The sequence below is a fragment of the Pocillopora verrucosa genome, chromosome 4, assembly GCF_036669915.1.
Source record: "Pocillopora verrucosa isolate sample1 chromosome 4, ASM3666991v2, whole genome shotgun sequence".
Lineage (NCBI taxonomy): Eukaryota > Metazoa > Cnidaria > Anthozoa > Scleractinia > Pocilloporidae > Pocillopora > Pocillopora verrucosa.
Genome location: NC_089315.1, coordinates 26,814,516 through 26,833,243, shown reverse-complemented (window position 1 = coordinate 26,833,243; position 18,728 = coordinate 26,814,516). Strand labels below are relative to the sequence as shown.

Here is an 18,728-nt window from a genome sequence, read left to right as displayed (position 1 = left end):
ACAGCACTTTGCTGGAAACGCTGACCAGGATGCTGTTGTTTTTCATGAACTTAATCCACCAATCAGAGCACGTTACATCCGCTTTCGACCTGTGGCTTGGAACAAAGCAGCTTCAATGAGAGTTGAACTGTACCAGGGCGTGGAAGGCAAGTCAATTACTTATGGACGTTTAGTTCTTCTATCTTTTCTTTTCTGCGAAAACGCTTGGAATGAGATAGAATATTCGGTATCACTTCGCAAAAAAAATGCAAACCAGTGTCGGTGTCTTTTTCTGTGTACAAATTATAGACACCATTGGCTAGAATAATGATGTATGTATTTCCAAGGGAGCTCTCATAATAATCGCTGTCTAGAAGAATGTTATTTACAAGTCTATGGAAATGTTTTAATTCTCATAAAGATAGCTGTTTTCGAGACCATCGTGCACAGGTATGAGATCTCGGTTTGTTAGCTTGAACAGTGCTTGAAGTCAATAGCTCCCCCAAAAGTTGGTGATTCATCGATAAGGATTGACAATGATCAGTAACATCGATGACGTATTTTTCCTAACAATGATCTGCTTCATTACCGTTAGAGTGTAATGAAGCTCTGGGAATGGAAAACAGCGAAATCTCGAGTGGACAAATTCTTGCCTCTTCTCAATGGGATGGATATTCCACTGCAAGCCAGGGAAGATTATTCTTTCAAGCGACAGAGAGGAAACTGGGTGGATGGTCAGCTGGCAAAAAGAATGCAAAGCAATGGTTTCAAGTTGATCTGGGAAGTCAGTATGTTAAAATCACAGGTGTAGCAACACAAGGCAGGCAAGACCACGATCAGTGGGTAACCAGTTACAAACTGCGGTACGGGAATGACGGAGAGAGCTTCCAGAGCTTCAAGGAAGAAAGGGATCTCGAGGACAAAGTGAGTATAAAAATAGCCAATTAAATGTTTATCATCCAGATATGTTTTAGCAAACAATAACCAATGTCATGAAATTGTCATTTTTCAACTTCTGATAATGTTATCATCCATCTTAAAGGTCAAGCGTTAAAACTCTCTCAGCTAATCAGTTTGTCAGAAAACCAGTTTGTTTGTCAGAAAAATCTCCGCCTTGGTCAGTTAATATCATCGGTGCTCATCGTCTTTTGTTTTTCTCTTTAATGAGTTGGAAAGTTAGACGAGTCTAATGTTTTGATATGCTATGAAGTCTTATTCACCAGTTCTCGTGTCGGGACCTTCTTAGCCGCGTACATGTTACCATATCCTATGCAGATATCCCATATCTACTGAAGTTATCTGCGTTTTAAAGAAGCCCTCTGTTGTAACTAATCAACAAGTCTTACTTTACATTCGTCTTATATAGGAATTTACTGGAAATGTGGACCGTGACAGCATTGTTCGTTATGAACTTTACCCAGCCATCAAAGCCCGTTACATCCGCCTTCAACCTCTTTCTTGGCATAACTGGATATCTATGAGGATGGAATTGTATGGCTGTTCAGAAGGTAGGCGAAGTATTAGCTTCTAAGTGAAAAGGAGTTTAATTTTTCTACGATATCTTTATCCGATACAGGTCCACTACCTTAAAAAAAGGTTCTAACCCTATTGCATACAGTTGCATAATCTTTCCTTTTTCTTTTCAAATTTATTTGTTATCTGACTGAGGACACCTACGAGGGAACAATTGTTTAGAGGGTATTTAAACTTGGAAGATATCATTAGCAAGTATAACTCAAGAAAGTTTCGGCATAGATCGTGATTTGGGATATTCATTTACCTGATTCGATTTCAATGAAACAAACAGAATGTCAAACGGATCTTGGCTTAAGAAAGAGAACTATTCCTGATGCACAGTTAAGTGCTTCATCGCAGCTGAATCGTAACCATGCCGCATCTCAAGGAAGACTGGACTATGAAGGTGAAAGGTGGAGAACGTCAGCCTGGTCATCGCGCACTAACGATAAAAGTCAATGGCTCCAAATTGATCTTCGAAGTATCTACATCAAAGTAACCCGAGTGGCGACGCAAGGTCGAACCGGCTACTACAAGTACTGGCAGTGGGTAACACATTACATGCTGCAGTTCAGTGATGACGGAGAAAACTTTACTTTCTTCAAGGAACTAGGAAAATCAACGGCAAAGGTAATACAATATATTTTTACGGAAATGTTAGCGGCGTGTTCTGTTACAATGATATATATTTAGACAAGCAAATTGCCGTTCTCTCAATTTAGGATTTTAGTGGCAACAACGACAGCAATACCGTTGTTCATAATGACTTAAACCCACCGATCAGAGCTCGTTACACCCGCTTTATCCCACAAGCTTGGTATGGCCATATATCGATGAGGGTGGAGCTCTATGGATGTCTGGAATATAATAGTAAAGGTGAGGAATGCAGGTTGGACTTAAAATAGGAACATCTCTTTACGAAAACAGCGAACGAAAATTATTCGACGAGTCCTGTAAATGTATCAATAGCACAGTGCAGCTTCTCATCACAAAGTAGTTTTATGTAGACAAAGTCAAGTGTCAGCTCTATTTCTTCTATATTTATTCCTATAAAAGCTCACCTATTGACTGAATGGCTGACTGACTAATATATTGACGGATCAACAAACTAGTTACCTGACAGAGTGGCTGATTGACTAGCGGACAGTGTCAGTACGACAAGTTAGGGCTTCGACAAGGCTTTGTTAACACATAATCCTACTTTATCAGTGAATTCTGCCGGCACATTGGATTTGTTAGGTCTTACCTCGGATATTCTGGCCTTGACTGCCTTTCTCCAAGATACGAGTTATGGCTTGACCGAACTTGCCTGATACGGCGCCCACGAGTTCCACCTGACGCAGTTAGGTATAGTAGCTATTCTTGCAAATAAAATGTTTGACATGGTCTTTACCCGCATTTACTCCATAAAGTTTCCATGAATGTATCCAAATGTCGACAAGCCCTTGGTATGCAAGACGGTATAATATCAGATGGACAAATCAGTGCCTCTTCGGAATATAATAGCGAACATGCTGCAATCCAAGCTAGGCTGCACCTTGCACCAATGACCGCAGACAAAGCTGGGTCTTGGTCAGCAGAGAGAAATAATTTAAATCAATGGTTGCAAGTGGATCTAGGAAGTCAGTACACGAGAGTAATGCGAGTCGCAACGCAAGGAAGGCATGATGATAGCAACTGGGTGACAAGGTATAAGCTACAGTATGGCAATGACGGAGAAAAATTTCATTACTACAGGGGATCCGGAGAAATTTCAGTTAAGGTAATGTAATTAATGGATCTACTGCACTCACTGGTATTTCATTCTTCAATCCTAAACTTTCAGCCTTAATTCCGATCCAGAGACCCAAAACTTTAATCTTTTTAAGGTACGAGAACAAATTCTACAGGTCATAACTCTCGATTTGTTTAATGTTTTTCATTAAAAAAGAATGGTCCTTTCCCCGTGGATATCACAATAACTTATCTAACCGTATGTTAAATACAAAATAATATGTCTAAAAAAGACGAAATCAGAACATACCACTTTTATAATTAATGATTATTCGCGTTCGAAAGAATCAAAAGTCGCAAGAGGAAGAAGAAGGTGGGTCACTCGCCTTCAGAAACTGCAAACTTCTCGCAGAATGCTTCAAATGAGAGATATAAATTTATTTAAGCAATTGCAACGATGAACATTCAAAAAACCATTAACGGTTCCTATACTTTTTTTAACCTAGGATTTTATTGGAAACTCTGATCGAGACACTGTCGTTTTTAGTGAACTAAACCCGCCAATCTATGCACGTTTTATCCGCTTTCGACCACAACATTGGTTTGGCCACATAGCTATGAGGGTAGAGGTCTATGGATGTCAAGGTGAGGAAGTATTAATGTTCTGAGTAATGAAAAAAATGCAAAAAACATACGACTTTACGCATTATTTTCATAATCTTTCAACTTTTATTTAGTCCCCTATATTGTTCTTTAATTCCTTCTACCACACCTCCTGCAGTGCACTAGCATTTTTTGCATGTGCTCGATTGCTGTCAATGTTTGTAACTCCGGGTCAGGATTGCGTCACCAGTTATGATTTACCAACAATCCGTGCTTGTTTGTTGTTGTTGTTGCTTTTTTAGTCTGTTTTTGATTGTTTGTTTGTTTGTTTTTTTTACCATGGAATTTGAGAATAAATGTAAGTACCAAGAATTTTTATAGATTTCTTGAAACCCTCAGAATGTACGAAACCTCTCGGTGTGGGTAGTGGTGCGATATTTGAAAGACAAATGAGTTCTTCTTCCCAACTGGACGATGCTCATGCCGCTGTGCAAGGAAGACTCAATTCCAGGACAACTGAGGACAAAGGAGGATCCTGGTCCGCTGCTTCGAACAACCGCAACCAATGGCTTGAGATTGATCTGGTCAGTCAGAACATCAATGTGACCCGTGTAGCCACTCAAGGAAGACATGATTCCAGCCAGTGGGTGACGAAGTACAAGCTGCAGTACAGTAAAGATGGTGTAAACTTCCAATATTACAAAGAGCCAATGGAAACTGCACATAAGGTGGCACTTATTTGTTCACAGACAAGTTTACTTCAGTTTCCTCTTCAAATTCCCTTTAATCATCTTTATTTGCCAAACACCAAATTTCCGTCGCATCAGTGTATTTTTTCGCCTTTAACCTGTAGTTATGATGCCCTAAAGTCAATACTAAGTTTCGTAACACCTTAGCATACTGATTACAAAGATGAATTGTCTATTAGATAGGTAAAAAGAAACAGATTACTTCTTGTTATAAGGAAAGAGGTGAGACTACTTCACACTTAATATATCGACAGTGGTTTAGCGTGGTGTGTAACCTCATCGACGACGATATTCGTCATTCCAGGGGTCAAAATGTTGATTGTTGATGCTTGATTGTCGATTTGCTTTCTTAACACATATCGACGTCAAACAAAACGATTCTTTCAGTGCGTGACCATAGCGTGACACTTTGACACGAGCTTCTGTTATGCTGAGCTCTTTACTCTTATCGACAACGGCAAATTGGCTGATGAGATTGCGATGTTACTGCCAATTGTGGTAAAATTAGGATTCCACGTGAGTTCGGTAACAAAGCAATACGCTTTTTTCTTAAAAATGCATACTTTATCCTAAATATCACGATTATCGAGATTATCAAGAGTACAATTTATAGCTGAGATGGCACTCCATACTATTTTCAATCTGTAGATTTTTGATGGAAACGTTGAGCAACACGCCGTTGTTTATAATGAACTTGTCCCGCCTATCAAAGCACGTTTCATCCGTTTTCGGCCTGTTGACTGGTATGGTCATATATCAATGAGAGTAGAACTTTATGGATGTCAAGGTAATTTATGATGTGTTTCCTTCCTAAAGACTCTCATTCAATTCATCAAGCGACCAAATAATCGAATTCAGACTTGTTAGGTTTGGTTTAGGATGTCTATGATACCTCCACCTATAGCAAAGGGTGCGAAGTGAATCCGAGATTGTCTTTTTGCCGAGTAAGTCTTGATATCGAGGCATTGCAAGGAAGCATATGTATGTTGATACTTGCTAAATGATCAAACATTTCCGTGCAACACCGGCGTTTTCTAGTATAAGGATATGGTATCTCAAAGTGTCTTTTCCACCCTTTTAGATGACCGTCCCTGTGACACATCAGTAGACTGGTGTGGATGGAAAAACGAACGTGGCTGGAAAAGTATCAAACATAAAGATCTTGATCAGGTCTATCAGAATGAAGGTGGCGGTGGTAAAGGTTCGTGATTACTTCTTCTGAAGCTTTATAAGAATTAGATGTCTTTTGTTTTGATAACAAAATATTTTAGTATTTGTAAAAGACATCGAAAAAGAGATAACGATAGCGCTACATTATGTATTATTTTGCTTCCGCTATGTTTTTTCCGTCCAAGGTTTTAGTGACAACAACAACTTCGAGGTCCTTCTCCCTGACAGCGAATATGGTTACATATCATTATCTGATGTGATACTGGATCAATGCTGTTTTACCATTTGCTTCTGGTTGAAAACCGCTAGCAGCGGCTTCTATACAGAATACAATAATGCAGGATCAGCCAAAGAGAACAAGACTCTAGTTTTTGGAATCTATTGTGGAAACAACACATTTTCCCTTCAAAGCGGGAGCGAGAGGAGGTATCAAAGTGGAATCAGTGCAGGGTTGCTTCTTGTCTTAAATTTGATTCACAACCATTGCAATTACCCTAACAGAGATGAAGCCTGAAAATTATAACTCGTTGGCAAGTTAACTGCCTAGAACCGCAGAACCTCGTTCTCTCTGTTACTTCATTCAAAGCTTATGAAATGGTGTGTCAGTATTGAGTGTGATATGCTATCTGTAATTACCATTTACCGAATGTTGCAATAAAAAAGAATGAAGAGAAATTATAAATAAGCAAAAGCTAAACATTTTCCACTCAACTAAAAATTTTCATTTGAATTAAACAAAACTTAAAACATAATCAAATAAGTCAAATAGTCAAAGAAATCGAATAGGGAAGGAATGGGGAGTTTTCTTTAGGTCAATATGAACAGTGTCCTTCCATCTTCCTGCACAGCGAGCAGTCAATGGACGTTATGGACTCCACCTGGCACCACGTTTGTGTCTCCTGGGATGGGAGAGTTGGGCTACTTGCAGTTTTCAAGGATGGTCATATAAATTTCAAGTTTAATGACTTTATGGGGCCCCTACTTCAGAAGCCGAATGAAGGTAAGTAGAAGACATATACTATTTTTCTTGGGGGCTATGGGTGAGGGACCTTTGGTGCAATTTTTTTTTTTTTTTTTTTTTTTTTCGGATATGAACGGGTTCAACGAGGGAATTAATGCTGGATGATATTCAATTTTAGTTGACAAATTCAGCCGAAAGGCTAAGTTTGAGTTAGGTTTGATAATGGCAATCATTTTGCGAAGTTAACTTATTGTTTGCGGATAAAGCATGAGAGGCCCATGATAAAGGAGGAGCTATTCAATCAAATAACTCAGTCACTTTCACCCTTTGCTCCTATCGACCCGTGAACAACATGCTTTGCATCTTTTGATCCGCTTAAACGAATTTACCCAGAGAAAAATGTGTTTTAATTTGCAAATACAGGAATCGTGACGATTGGTTTTAGGAATATAAATGGAACTGCTTCTACTGTTCTTGGTAAACTGAGTGGCTTCAATATTTGGAGTACCTTGGTCACAACAGGGGAGATACTGCGCATGTCATACGGATGTGGCACGGAAGCTGGCAATGCGATGTCCTGGGGAAAAGTTAGAAATGGGCTGATTGGGGAAGTGGAGATGAAATCACGTCCAACTTGCAACGATGGAAAACGTAAGGCATACTTTAATAACTTCATCATTGTCATCGTTGTAAGCCAAACACTAAGATCACTTTTGTTGTTGTTTTGGTTTTGGTTTTAATAATAATCTCTTTATAAACGTGTTTCATTCCATCAATATAAAAGGATAGTTTGATACAAGAGCCATCTTCATGTCTGTTGCTTAATTTTATGATTTGTCTTTTCTTATTTTGTTTTCCTTGTGGTTATTGACATTATTTCCTTTTCCGTTCTTTATTCTCTTTAATGGTGATATCTCCTCGAAGGTAAATCACTAGTGTCAACCAGTAGTCGAACAAAAATCATCTCTATTCAGTTAGTCTAGTTCTCTGTCATGACCTATTCAAACTAATGACGACAAGGAGTTCTTTTAAGACAGGATTGCCTCAATCTTCGGCTGGCAGGAGGTGATTCTGGGCTCTAATGAAATTGCAGCATGATCAGCGCAGAATACTACAAGTCTCTAATATGTTGTGGGTCAAAATTTTTCATCAGCGTTGCTTTGGTCTTTTAAATGAAATTTGAAGGAATGCGCGATCCTTTTTATCACACGCGTGTATCATTTGCCACACTCAAAATTTATGATCAGGATCACAAACATTGTGATTGTATGACCAACAGGTGCCAGGCTTGTGGTAGATACCGTCGATCTGGAGCCAAATGGGACGGCAGTTCTTGTGAGCCAGACATACAATAGATCAAGTGACGGGAAAAGCAGATGCTTGAGGTTTCGCTATATGCTGCAGGGATCTGGAGATAAAACGTTGACAATTTCCCAGAAAATAGGAATTTATCGTGAAATACCCATCTGGACTTGGAAAGGCAACTCTGGCCGGGACTGGATTTATGGTGAAGTTCCGCTGACCTCTACTACGAAGTTTAAGGTAATATCAAAACTGCAGAACTTACTTTAATTTATCATGGCTACCACAGAGCCTTTTGGTGTCCTCGCAATGCAATGATCATGCAGGCCATCAATTTACGCTGGTCATTTAATGGTATTACTGTGAAGGTGAAAAACGTCTTCCACAATACCTAAAGTAAATTAACAAACTTCTTTTCCTTTTTTTAGATTTTGATCAAAGCTCAAAAAAGCAGGGAGAAAGACTTGATTGCTTTAACAGGGATATATGTCAAAGAGGGACTCGATTGCAAACTTAGGCCGCTGTCGGCAAAGCAAGGTAACTCGTTTACATGTATAAAGGGGTAAGTTTCTAAAGAAACTGTGGTGCTGCGTCGGTGGGAGAGTATAGCAGGTATTTAGTGTTAACAACTGGGTTGAAAACGTAAATTAGCCACCGTAAAGGGTAAAAAAGCTGACGTTTCGAGCGTTAGCCCTTCGTCTGACGAAGGGCTAACGCTCGAAACGTCAGCTTTTTTACCCTTTACGGTGGCTAATTTACGTTTTCAACCCAGTTGTTAACACTAAATTACCTCGTTTACATGTACCCTGCCTTGCATTATTACCTTATGTTATATGATCTTTTTATAGTGGCTGATAAAATTGGCTTAAAATTTCAAAAGAGGAAAGACTGCATTACTTTTAGCCCGCTTTCCAAGGATCTTTTCTTTTATAACTCCATCGGAACTAAGTTGACCATTCGTTTGTGCATATATCATCTATCTATATATTTCTATTTACAGCTTGTAATGAGGATTTAACTGATCCATCAGGATATCTCTTTTCACCGGCCTATTCCGGTGATGTTCTTGATGATATCGCTTGCACGTGGTACATTACCGTTCCACGCAATAACAATATTCGCTTGGAATTCCGAGATTTCCGTCTTCCAGACCATCCCACATGCAAGGGCTGTGATCTTCAAATTTTCGATGGAAGTGAAACGTCTGCTCCTGCGATAGGTCGATTCTGCGGATATATGTATCCTCCTATTGTCATTTCTTCATCAAATAATCTCAGGATTGTTCTGCGTTGTGCTGCCAATCCGTACACAGCAAGATTCAAGATTTTGTATAACTCCACGGCTGGTATGAAACGCTACATCTCTTTGACTTTTTATTGCAACCAAGCATTTTTTTTTTTGACCTTCCACTTTCATAGCTCTTATGAAAAATGAGATAAAATAATGGCATGCACATGTCACGTCATAACTTCATGTTATTGTTTACTTTTCAATTCTTTAGCTCACAAGAGTTTAGAGTCGTCCTGCTCACTACAGCAAGGTACACAAAGAATCTTCAGCTAATTTCCGTTCCCTTTTTTCTCCCTTTGAATTTGAATTTGTGCCTACGTTTTGTGAGACTGTATTAATTATTATATCATGTACCTCACGGTCGCTAATAACTCCTATTTAAGTCAAGTTTTGTTAGCTGTATAAAAATTAATGAAAAGGAGCTAACTAATTTAGTCTTTCTTCAGCCTTTTGTTCCAAAACTAAAAGTATTTCGGTGCTTCTGTTTTACTTCAACTTGCAAATGATGATCTCAACTTACTCGCCTATCAATCACTGCTAATGACCTGTGTCTTACAATGCGTCCCAGAATGCCCAGCAAGCTGCAAATGTGAAGAGTTTGGTGGACAAGAAGATAAGAAGATACTGGTGACCGGAGAAGACTTACTTAATGTACCGAATCACCTTCCAACAAACGTTGGAGCAGTGTATGTGATATTTGGGGTCCTTTTTATCTTTAATGGCCTCTTTGTTTTATCGTCTTTTCTTTCCGAACAACGAGCTGCTAGTTCTTTCCTCCTGTTTCGTTAAATAACTGATATTATTTTCGTATGTTTAAAAAGGTTTTTTGGGCAAAATCGGATCTCCCAATTGCGCGAGGAGGACTTCATAAACCTCTTGAAATTAGAATATATGTAAGTAAACCTATTACTTTTGTTTAAGATTGTTCATTACTTTATTGCAGTGACTGTATTAATCTTAATCATTTTTCTGTAGCTAATGAGGATTATGGTTGAGAAAACCATTCGATTTCCTTAACCAACGCCTTGATTGACAAATTTTGGGCGGAAGAAGTTTTCCCAGTACCTTCTGGACTGAGATGAAAACAAACTCAATGTCCTTAATTTGAGCTTAAAGCTGTTGTGTTACCGATTTGTAACAGTTCTCATCTCTCTCTTCCTCTTCCTCAGCGATTTAAGCTTCAATTCCCTGCTTCACGTGGATGAAGACAGCTTTCAAAATGTGACATCCGTCAAGACACTGTAAGTATCAATTGAATAGTCATTTATTTCATAGTGACAGAGCAACTTTTCTGTCACGTAGTCTGGTGCAAAGTCGATGATCACATTTGTCTCAGCAATCGACTTTTCTTTTCTTTTTGTCGCAGGAGACTTGATTTTAACTTTCTTCGAGCTCTTCCTGTTGGGGCCTTGAAGGGACTACCCAATTTACGCGTACTGTGAGTTTCATGTGAACAATGTTATTCTTGTCCTATGTGTTCTCCTTGGGACATAAATGTGCTTAGGTGGAACTTTGCACTTTGGAAAGAGAGAACGAGAGTACGGGGAAAGGGGTTTTATGTTATGACCTCTTTTAAAGTGAATAAAAGAGATTGATTGTTTTATTTCAGTGACTTAGGACGGAACCTTCTACGGGTTGTATTCGGCGAGATGCTCGATGGACTTTCGAATTTGGAAGTTTTGTATGTACTCATTTTCACTATTCTGATAGTTTTAGGTCTATGATAATTAGCTTAATCAGCTCACCTCTCTGTTTTGTTTGCAGGAGTTTTCGCTCTAACCAGATCGAGCTGCTGGAATACGGTGCTTTTAAGAACAAAAGCAATATGACTCATCTGTAAGTGCACTAAAATGGTCTCCAGCTCACTCAGGTCACACTTGGTCACTCAGTATTTACTAACACCAGTTGATTTTGAATGTCATCGGAAAAAAATCAATGGAAAACATGTGACCGGCCAATAGAACCATGGGCCTGATTTCCTTAAGAGTGGGTAGCTCTATACAATGGATAAATTTATATCTGGTGGATAGCACAGTATGTTTTGTCAACGCTTATACGCTGGACAGCTATTTATCTATTGGATAGCGTTATCCGCCCTTTGAAAAGCTAGGCTCTATTGTTTCTGCCAATCAGCAGATACATGTTTCTTTCTTTTAATTTTTTTTTTATTTTTCATTTTCAAACAATATTATTCTTGTGTACATTTAGGTACCTGCAACATAACAAGCTCAAAGAAGTGTCAAATGGGATGTTCAAAGACCTTATGAATTTGAAAGTATTGTGAGTGAATTTTGATATCATAGTCAGCACAAATCCTATGGAAAGAGACAATAGTATGAGTATATTGCTGTATTTGTTATATGGTTGTTCTATTTAAAACACAAGGACGTCGTAAATTACATGTTTTGAATTTTTTATCTTAATGAATTATAAATTGCTTTTATCCCTCATTTTCGAAGGATATCAAATTTAAGTCAGGTTTCTATAGAAAAATATAATAATAATAATTATACATATGAAATATATATATTTTTTTTTTATCAGACCTCGAGACATGATGATATTATCTTTCAGCTGACATAGCTAATCTTTTGTTGTTGTCGTTATTATTGTTGTTTTTATTAATCACTGGCGAGACATTTCCTTAATTTTCTAAATTATGTGCTTTTTCTTACCATGATCTATTTGAAATCTCCAGAAATCTTAGCAGGAACAAATTAACAACTGTTTCGAAGGAAACCTTTCAAGGGTTGAAGTCACTCGAGTATTTGTAAGTGTACAATGTTGCTGAGAAAAAGTAAATTATCCATTTCCCTTTCGTTTGTACCTTACAGGAGAGCTGTATTCACATTTTGTTAGTTACTTAATGATTTGATTTTCAGCAAAATAGTAATGAAAATTTAAAGTTAAATTATATTAAAAACCCTTCTACCACAACTATTCAAGTATTTACTGCAGTTGATGAATGGTTGATCACTTTTCAACTCAGTCATTTATCAATGATACACTGCGCGAAATGATTTTTTCCACCATCAACCAAGTTGCACAATGATTTGAGAGAGAAAAGAGAGAGAGTATTATTTTATAAAAATTTGAGATCAGCGAAATTCGTTATTTTCATGTTGTGATTGAATAATTAAACGCATAATTCAGTTTGATGTGAATTTCTTATGCATCAGTTGAGTCGATATTGGGACACAACGGAAAGTGAATCAGTTATTCTTGTTTACTTTGTTGTGCATTAATTCAGGTACCTGGGTGGCAACAAACTTACCAGAGTACCTCCAGACGTATTCAATGACCTCAAGAAGCTCAGATATTTGTGAGTGATTTGCTTTTCAATCTTCATCAGTCTAAGTTGCGTAAATACTAAAGGCAGCTCATTGTACCAACAAACAAAAACTTGATCATGATTTTTTTTACTTAATAAAGGAAAATTTTCTAAATCAACTATATATTTCCCACTTTAGGATTATGGGTTAAAGTCACTGCTCTTTTGAAATTAATTCATTTTTAAGGCCCTTTTTAATATCCAGACGTTCGACCGTTCCCCCGTTGTAAAATGACGCTTTCAGAATTTTGTGAATTGTCCGTATAAGAAAGCAAGATTAAATTATTAAAGAAATAAAGGTGAGGTTTCCCTATTTTGCAATTTCAACAGGAGACTAGATCACTTCATACTCTGTTGTTACGCCAAGAAGTCAATTGAAGGAGTTGCTTGCGATTCCCCAGTCAATGAATTCTCGAGCTGCGATGACCTCATGAAAAACAAAACTCTTCAAACTTGTATCTGGATTCTGGGAATCTTCGCCTTCTTTGGTAACCTGTTTGTCATAATATGGCGAATCATCGATAAAGAGGAGAACAGAATTCACTCGTTCTTATTGACAAATCTAGCATTTGCCGACATGTTCATGGGTGTCTACTTGCTGGCAATTGCCATAATGGACGCAAGGTGGCAAGGTGAATATTTCAAGCATGACCATGAATGGAGATCTGGTTGGGGTTGTCGAATCATTGGAGTTTTATCGATGCTTTCCAGTGAGGTATCTGTACTAATTCTAACAATCATCACCACGGAAAGATTTATTGCAATCGTCTTCCCTTTCAAATTCAAACGCCTGACCATCAGATCCGCTGTATTCACCTGCACAGGAGCGTGGATATTTGGAATAGTTATCTCAGTGATTCCCATAACCGGAATAAACTATTTTTACGATCAAAACGGTGATTTCGGTTTTTACAGTCGTTCAGCAGTTTGCCTTCCTCTTCAACTGTCTGAGGGAACCCCGGCCGCTTGGCAATACTCTGCCTCCTTCTTCATTGGGATGAATTCTATTTCTTTTACCTTTATCCTGGTGGCTTATATCTCAATGTTTTTGACGGTGAAGCGGGTAACCCATTCTATTCGATCGACGAATTTAAACAGAGAATCCGCTATGGCCAAGAGACTTGTTTTCATAGTCATGACAGACTTCTGCTGCTGGATGCCCATAATAATCATCAGCATTTTGTCTCTGACAGAAAATTTTAATGATCCAGACAAAATTGCTTACGTGTGGATTGCAGTGTTTGTTCTTCCCCTCAACTCTTCCCTCAATCCAATCCTTTACACGTTTTCCACCGATAGAGTAAAACGTTGCTTTAGCCAGAAGAGGAAAAATGTCACTGGTTTCGTTATGAAGACCTTGAACAGACCTACAGAAAGTGGGTATTTCTGTTAAGGAATAGTTTGATGATCCTATTCTGAATGCTGTCTTCATCTTAAAGATTTGAAGCCGTAGAAATTATCTTATTCAGCCGTAATTTAAGTGTGCTACTATTTCATCGTATTCACTCTCAAAAGACTGCTGCAAAAACAGCGAAAGCAAAAATAAGTGTGGGACAAACCATCTGGAAGCATTTTCAATTGAAGCCTTCTCACACAACGTTACACGACACATCAGAGCCAACCTAACTAAATTCTTTCGTGATTGTTCAAAAATTATTCTAAACTGTCAATTTATATGGTGTGTTCCAATCACCTTCAAAAATCCCCTTTTTCTTTTCCACCTTGAAACGTACCTTTGTTCATAATCAGTATCCTTTTATCTTTTCTTCTGAAGATCGATTGTCCTGTTCCTCGAACATATCTGGAAAAACGTTGCTCTCTAAAGTCCTTTCAATTTCCAGCCCCAAGCCAAAAGCAAGGGTATTGAAAAAGCCGGAGGTCGGGCGTGTTGTCGTTCACGCTAATCTAAAGCTGATTGAAAGAGTAAATATCTTCAAAGATGATACTGCTGCAAGAAAATCCATGGTAAGTACTTCTTTGTGAAAACCAAAATGGCGCTTTCGTGGCTACCGACCAGTGAAGATAAAGTTACGAGACTTGATCCATCATGTAGGTCTTTGTTCCGCTCAAGCTATCTTAAGATCGCATCCATTTTCAGAGAGGCAATTGCAAGAACCAATCATGTGCTATATATTTATTAATAGCTAGCAATCACTCTCCGTGGGCGTTTAGGAACATTTACCTCGATCAAGGGAGAGCCCTTGGAGTGAGGCTTATTTGACGAATACATTATTTCTCCCTTCATATATTACAGGATGCTCTACATAAAGACCTTTCTCATGCTTATTTCTTGAACTTTTCTTAAAGTGTGAAATTAATCTTGTTCTGATTACTTTTTCTATCAACCAATCTTGCGCAAGGATCTTGAATGTCTTACAAAAAATTGGCAAGTAGTACACCCTGTGTCACTTACCTTGGACTTACAATTGCAATGTATGACATGTACAAATGAGTATAAGCTTCACGTCACCTCTCGCTGTTACAGGGTTATGTTACAGCTTGGTGCGAGGAAGGAGGTGTTCTCAATGTGGTGTTGCTAAAGTACTTTGGAAAAGAAATGAAGGAGGACTGGAATCGGGAAGTGAGTGTAGTGCAGAGCCTCTCCTGTGACGAGCAGCCTCTGTCCAATGTGTTACACTATCGATGGCACAACAAAAGTAAGTGACCCTAATCAGTTTTTTCAATTTAACCATCAGTATTTAGAATTGCCATAAATTTGTTGTACCATTTTTAAATCCTAGGTTACTTACTGCTCTATATTCCATAGAAGTAGTTTTTCACTTTTGTTGTTGTTGGAAAATCAGGATCTGTGACATTCACAATGCCACAGTAGGGACCTTTTTTTATCGATTTCATAGGTGCTGTGCTGAACCTCTGAAGCTATTTTTTCGTTTATTTCTTTAGCTAGCGACCTGAATATCGAGCAAGGCAAGACGAAGATTAATGCTTTACGAGGAAAAAGTTTGTAAGTTGTTAATGAATTAGAGCTTTATTACCAAACATATTGAAATCACCATACATTTGATAACAAGTAAAATTACGGATTTTGAATCCTGCGTTTCCATTTTTTCTAAAAGCCTGATATGTTTCGACTATGTGTCGAGTTCAACTCTGGAAGATTTGATTTGTGAGAAAGGAACTGTCATCGACTTCGAGTCAATTTGTGCGGTAGCTTGTGACGTCTTAGGTGCAATAGAAGGACTACAGGGACTTGGAATACTTCATAATAGCATCACAACACGCAACATTCTGATCAGCCAGTGCCCTAGGGTAAGTGAAGTGGTTAAATTATTCACTACTCTCAATCTCTAAGTTAAGGAATCAGTTAAAAAAAATAACCTACTAGCGTGTTGCGTGACCGGCAGTTCGCATATGTACATATATCCTATTATATGTTTGCTACTGCAGACTTTGTCCTTCATCGAAAAGTCGACAATTATATTGTTCCTTATTCAAAGGTTGCTTCACTTTGAAAGTCCTCGTAGTTTAACACAAACGTTTCTTCGAGCTTTTGGGGATATTTCGTGAGAACAAAGCACATTTCACTTGCATTGCTTTTTCGCAGTACTATATGGCATATCTCTGATTGAATAGAAATCGACCTGAAATGGTCCAGTGCGGAAAATGTTTTTGGTTTTAACAAAGAGTTAGAATAATACAATGGAGCGTGCGTTGTTCCTAGGTCGAGTCCTTCCCTGATCAGTAAATGGGTTTCGTGTTTCCGGATAGTCCCTTGTTCTACACTTAGAACAGGGTTGTTATTTGCCAACTGATTTGCCTTCTGCCCGTTGAGGTTTTCCATCAAGTTCCTTGTGATGTCTATTATAAGTTTTTTGATATTTGAACGCATGTTTAATTACAGAGACGTAAAGAAAACCACTGAGTCAGTCATAACTCTGCCACCCTTCTACGCCCATTTATTGTTGTTGTTTTGAGTTGGAGATAAGTTATGGTTATTACCTCCATGCATTTTCTTTTCATAGATTCCTCCAATCAAAGCAGTCTTAGGTGGATTCTCTCGTGCATTCAAGGTGAATGGAGAAAGCGCGTTCACAAACCAAGCTCTTGATGAACAGAGTTGTTTTGGTAGCCATCTTGAGCAGTTTGGACAGTTGTTGGCCACGCTACTAGGACACTGTCACGGCTCTTGTGAACAGTTAAAGGTGAACATCGATAAGTTTTATTAAGTTAAATTTTTACTCCTTGGACAGTGATAAAGATACACAGTGACTCTGGCATATATATTATCTTTTTTCCAATAGCTACATGAAATTATGAATCTCTGCTTTGAGGAAACACCAGAGAAGAGGCCTACAGCGTCTAGCCTGCGAGAACTCTTGGAAGAGGTCTGGTGCACAAAGGGTTTCAGTGATTCATTTGTTTGATCTACCATACGGACAAAAACACTAAATAGCTATATAATACATATATTGGCTGAGCTTTTGAAAAATCAAACAATTTTTGCCCATCCCTGCAGCATGAAGGGTACAAGCCTTATCCAAAAGCCATGTTTATCTCGTCAATAACGGTAGAATGCACTACAACAAAGCGCATTAGTAATTCTGCTTTGTAAATAGTTAAACCTTTGTAGAGCATATTGGTACGGAATGTATATTCTGTTAGTGAAAAAAAAAGTATTCTGAAAATGCTCATTTGCTCAAGAACCATATTGTAATCTGCACCCACGGTGTTACTTTTAATCGTTCTTGTTGAATAAGATTAATGAATAAAACTAGCACTTGCACACCTGATTTAGTTCAAAGAAAACACACTGCCTTCTACATTCCTCCAAATGAATTTAACACCTCTATGTATTAACTTTTGATTATGCAGTGAACCTTAAAAAAGTTTGAAAGATTGCTGAAACTATGGTAATGCGTTTCTAATTTAGGTTAATTGGACGGTACGTAATACTTTCATATTTTGAGAGCAAAATAATTCCCTTAGACATATTTACAACCAAGATTGTTACTCTCACGTGGCGTCTGTGTATTATCAGGGCCTCTACTGAACATTCGTTAACTCCATTACAAACGAAAAAGACCCACAATGTCCAATTTTCAGCTCTCGTAATGCTCCCATCGACACTTAGTTAACAAAAACATCCAGCGGAAGCTTGAATGCTTTTAATGTCCGCAACCATTCTTTACAGTTCTTTCACACACCAAGAACAAAGGAACACATTACTCGTGGTTGCTTAATTATGGCCTTGTTCTGCCCCTTTGAAATTGCTTTGTGGTCCGATTCAAAAGTTTTCTCCCTTTCCCCAACGAATATAACCGAACTTTATTCACCACAATTTCGGTGGTTTTACAGTAGATTCCCAAGTAAAAATAGAAGCAGATTCAACCACAAGATGAAGCAGTTTTAGGGAAGAAGGCCCACTTGTTTCACCGTTATTGAGCGTATGCATTACTTGTCTGTTATTGATTGGGATTATGCTAATTTTACTCCACGAGAAGTGGTTCGGTACAAATTGCCTGCTTGTGCCTGTGATAATTGCGTGATCAGTTGGAATTTTTAAGGGAGTTTTAAAAACCAAATTTAAAACGGTATCTTGAATTGGTCAGGTCGCAGCAAGTTGTCTTATCAATGATGAATTGGATTTTTCTTTAATTCTAATTAGGTGATTTATTTGTAAGACTCTTTAATTCAGCTGCACGTTGTCTCTGCAGTCTAACATCATTGACACTGAAGGACATGCATACAATCTTATCTTAGCGGTTTAACCTTAGTTGACCACAAAAACGTTGCACTGAAAATAAGTTTTTTTTTTCTGGTTTAATAAATATTACGTTAGGCAACATTAACAACTTACAAGTCAAGTTGAGTGTATCTTGAGAGAAATAAAGATGAAAATTTATTAAAAACTTGCTAGGCTGGAAGGTAACAATAAAAACTCAGCGCAGATTTCCCTTAAGTTTAATACTGGTGACATTAAATTGGCTTACGGTAATTGGTAAAAGGTGAGTCATATCACCATGACAACTTATTTTTCGATTACAACTCATGGTTTGAATTAGGTGTGCTTTCATTGGTTTCCTCCGATGACAATAGCTCGTTTACAAAGATTGATTTGAGAACTTTGAGCTGTTTTCCGGCTGACAGTTTAATT

At 38.1% G+C, this 18,728-nt stretch overlaps 1 protein-coding gene across 1 annotated transcript in view; it reads left to right on the top strand.

Annotated features, from left to right (window-relative positions):
• The window catches only part of LOC136280251 (uncharacterized), a 43,915-nt gene extending 26,624 nt beyond the window's left edge, over nucleotides 1-17,291 (top strand). Inside the window, exons 36-68 of the mRNA XM_066165209.1 lie at nucleotides 5-146; nucleotides 575-903; nucleotides 1,346-1,487; nucleotides 1,787-2,124; nucleotides 2,217-2,370; nucleotides 2,907-3,256; nucleotides 3,714-3,852; nucleotides 4,210-4,538; nucleotides 5,208-5,346; nucleotides 5,641-5,745; nucleotides 5,915-6,155; nucleotides 6,578-6,729; nucleotides 7,114-7,341; nucleotides 7,970-8,232; nucleotides 8,421-8,529; nucleotides 8,993-9,337; nucleotides 9,494-9,532; nucleotides 9,851-9,968; nucleotides 10,104-10,175; nucleotides 10,452-10,523; nucleotides 10,649-10,720; nucleotides 10,892-10,963; nucleotides 11,047-11,118; nucleotides 11,491-11,562; nucleotides 11,981-12,052; nucleotides 12,533-12,604; nucleotides 12,944-13,989; nucleotides 14,388-14,578; nucleotides 15,099-15,274; nucleotides 15,522-15,578; nucleotides 15,691-15,883; nucleotides 16,597-16,776; nucleotides 16,876-17,291. Of these exons, the coding sequence (XP_066021306.1) occupies nucleotides 5-146; nucleotides 575-903; nucleotides 1,346-1,487; nucleotides 1,787-2,124; nucleotides 2,217-2,370; nucleotides 2,907-3,256; nucleotides 3,714-3,852; nucleotides 4,210-4,538; nucleotides 5,208-5,346; nucleotides 5,641-5,745; nucleotides 5,915-6,155; nucleotides 6,578-6,729; nucleotides 7,114-7,341; nucleotides 7,970-8,232; nucleotides 8,421-8,529; nucleotides 8,993-9,337; nucleotides 9,494-9,532; nucleotides 9,851-9,968; nucleotides 10,104-10,175; nucleotides 10,452-10,523; nucleotides 10,649-10,720; nucleotides 10,892-10,963; nucleotides 11,047-11,118; nucleotides 11,491-11,562; nucleotides 11,981-12,052; nucleotides 12,533-12,604; nucleotides 12,944-13,989; nucleotides 14,388-14,578; nucleotides 15,099-15,274; nucleotides 15,522-15,578; nucleotides 15,691-15,883; nucleotides 16,597-16,776; nucleotides 16,876-16,998 (6,204 nt within the window). The 3' untranslated portion in view covers nucleotides 16,999-17,291. The remainder of the gene's footprint in view (nucleotides 1-4; nucleotides 147-574; nucleotides 904-1,345; nucleotides 1,488-1,786; nucleotides 2,125-2,216; nucleotides 2,371-2,906; nucleotides 3,257-3,713; nucleotides 3,853-4,209; nucleotides 4,539-5,207; nucleotides 5,347-5,640; nucleotides 5,746-5,914; nucleotides 6,156-6,577; nucleotides 6,730-7,113; nucleotides 7,342-7,969; nucleotides 8,233-8,420; nucleotides 8,530-8,992; nucleotides 9,338-9,493; nucleotides 9,533-9,850; nucleotides 9,969-10,103; nucleotides 10,176-10,451; nucleotides 10,524-10,648; nucleotides 10,721-10,891; nucleotides 10,964-11,046; nucleotides 11,119-11,490; nucleotides 11,563-11,980; nucleotides 12,053-12,532; nucleotides 12,605-12,943; nucleotides 13,990-14,387; nucleotides 14,579-15,098; nucleotides 15,275-15,521; nucleotides 15,579-15,690; nucleotides 15,884-16,596; nucleotides 16,777-16,875) is intronic.
• The last annotated feature ends 1,437 nt before the right edge of the window (nucleotides 17,292-18,728 follow it).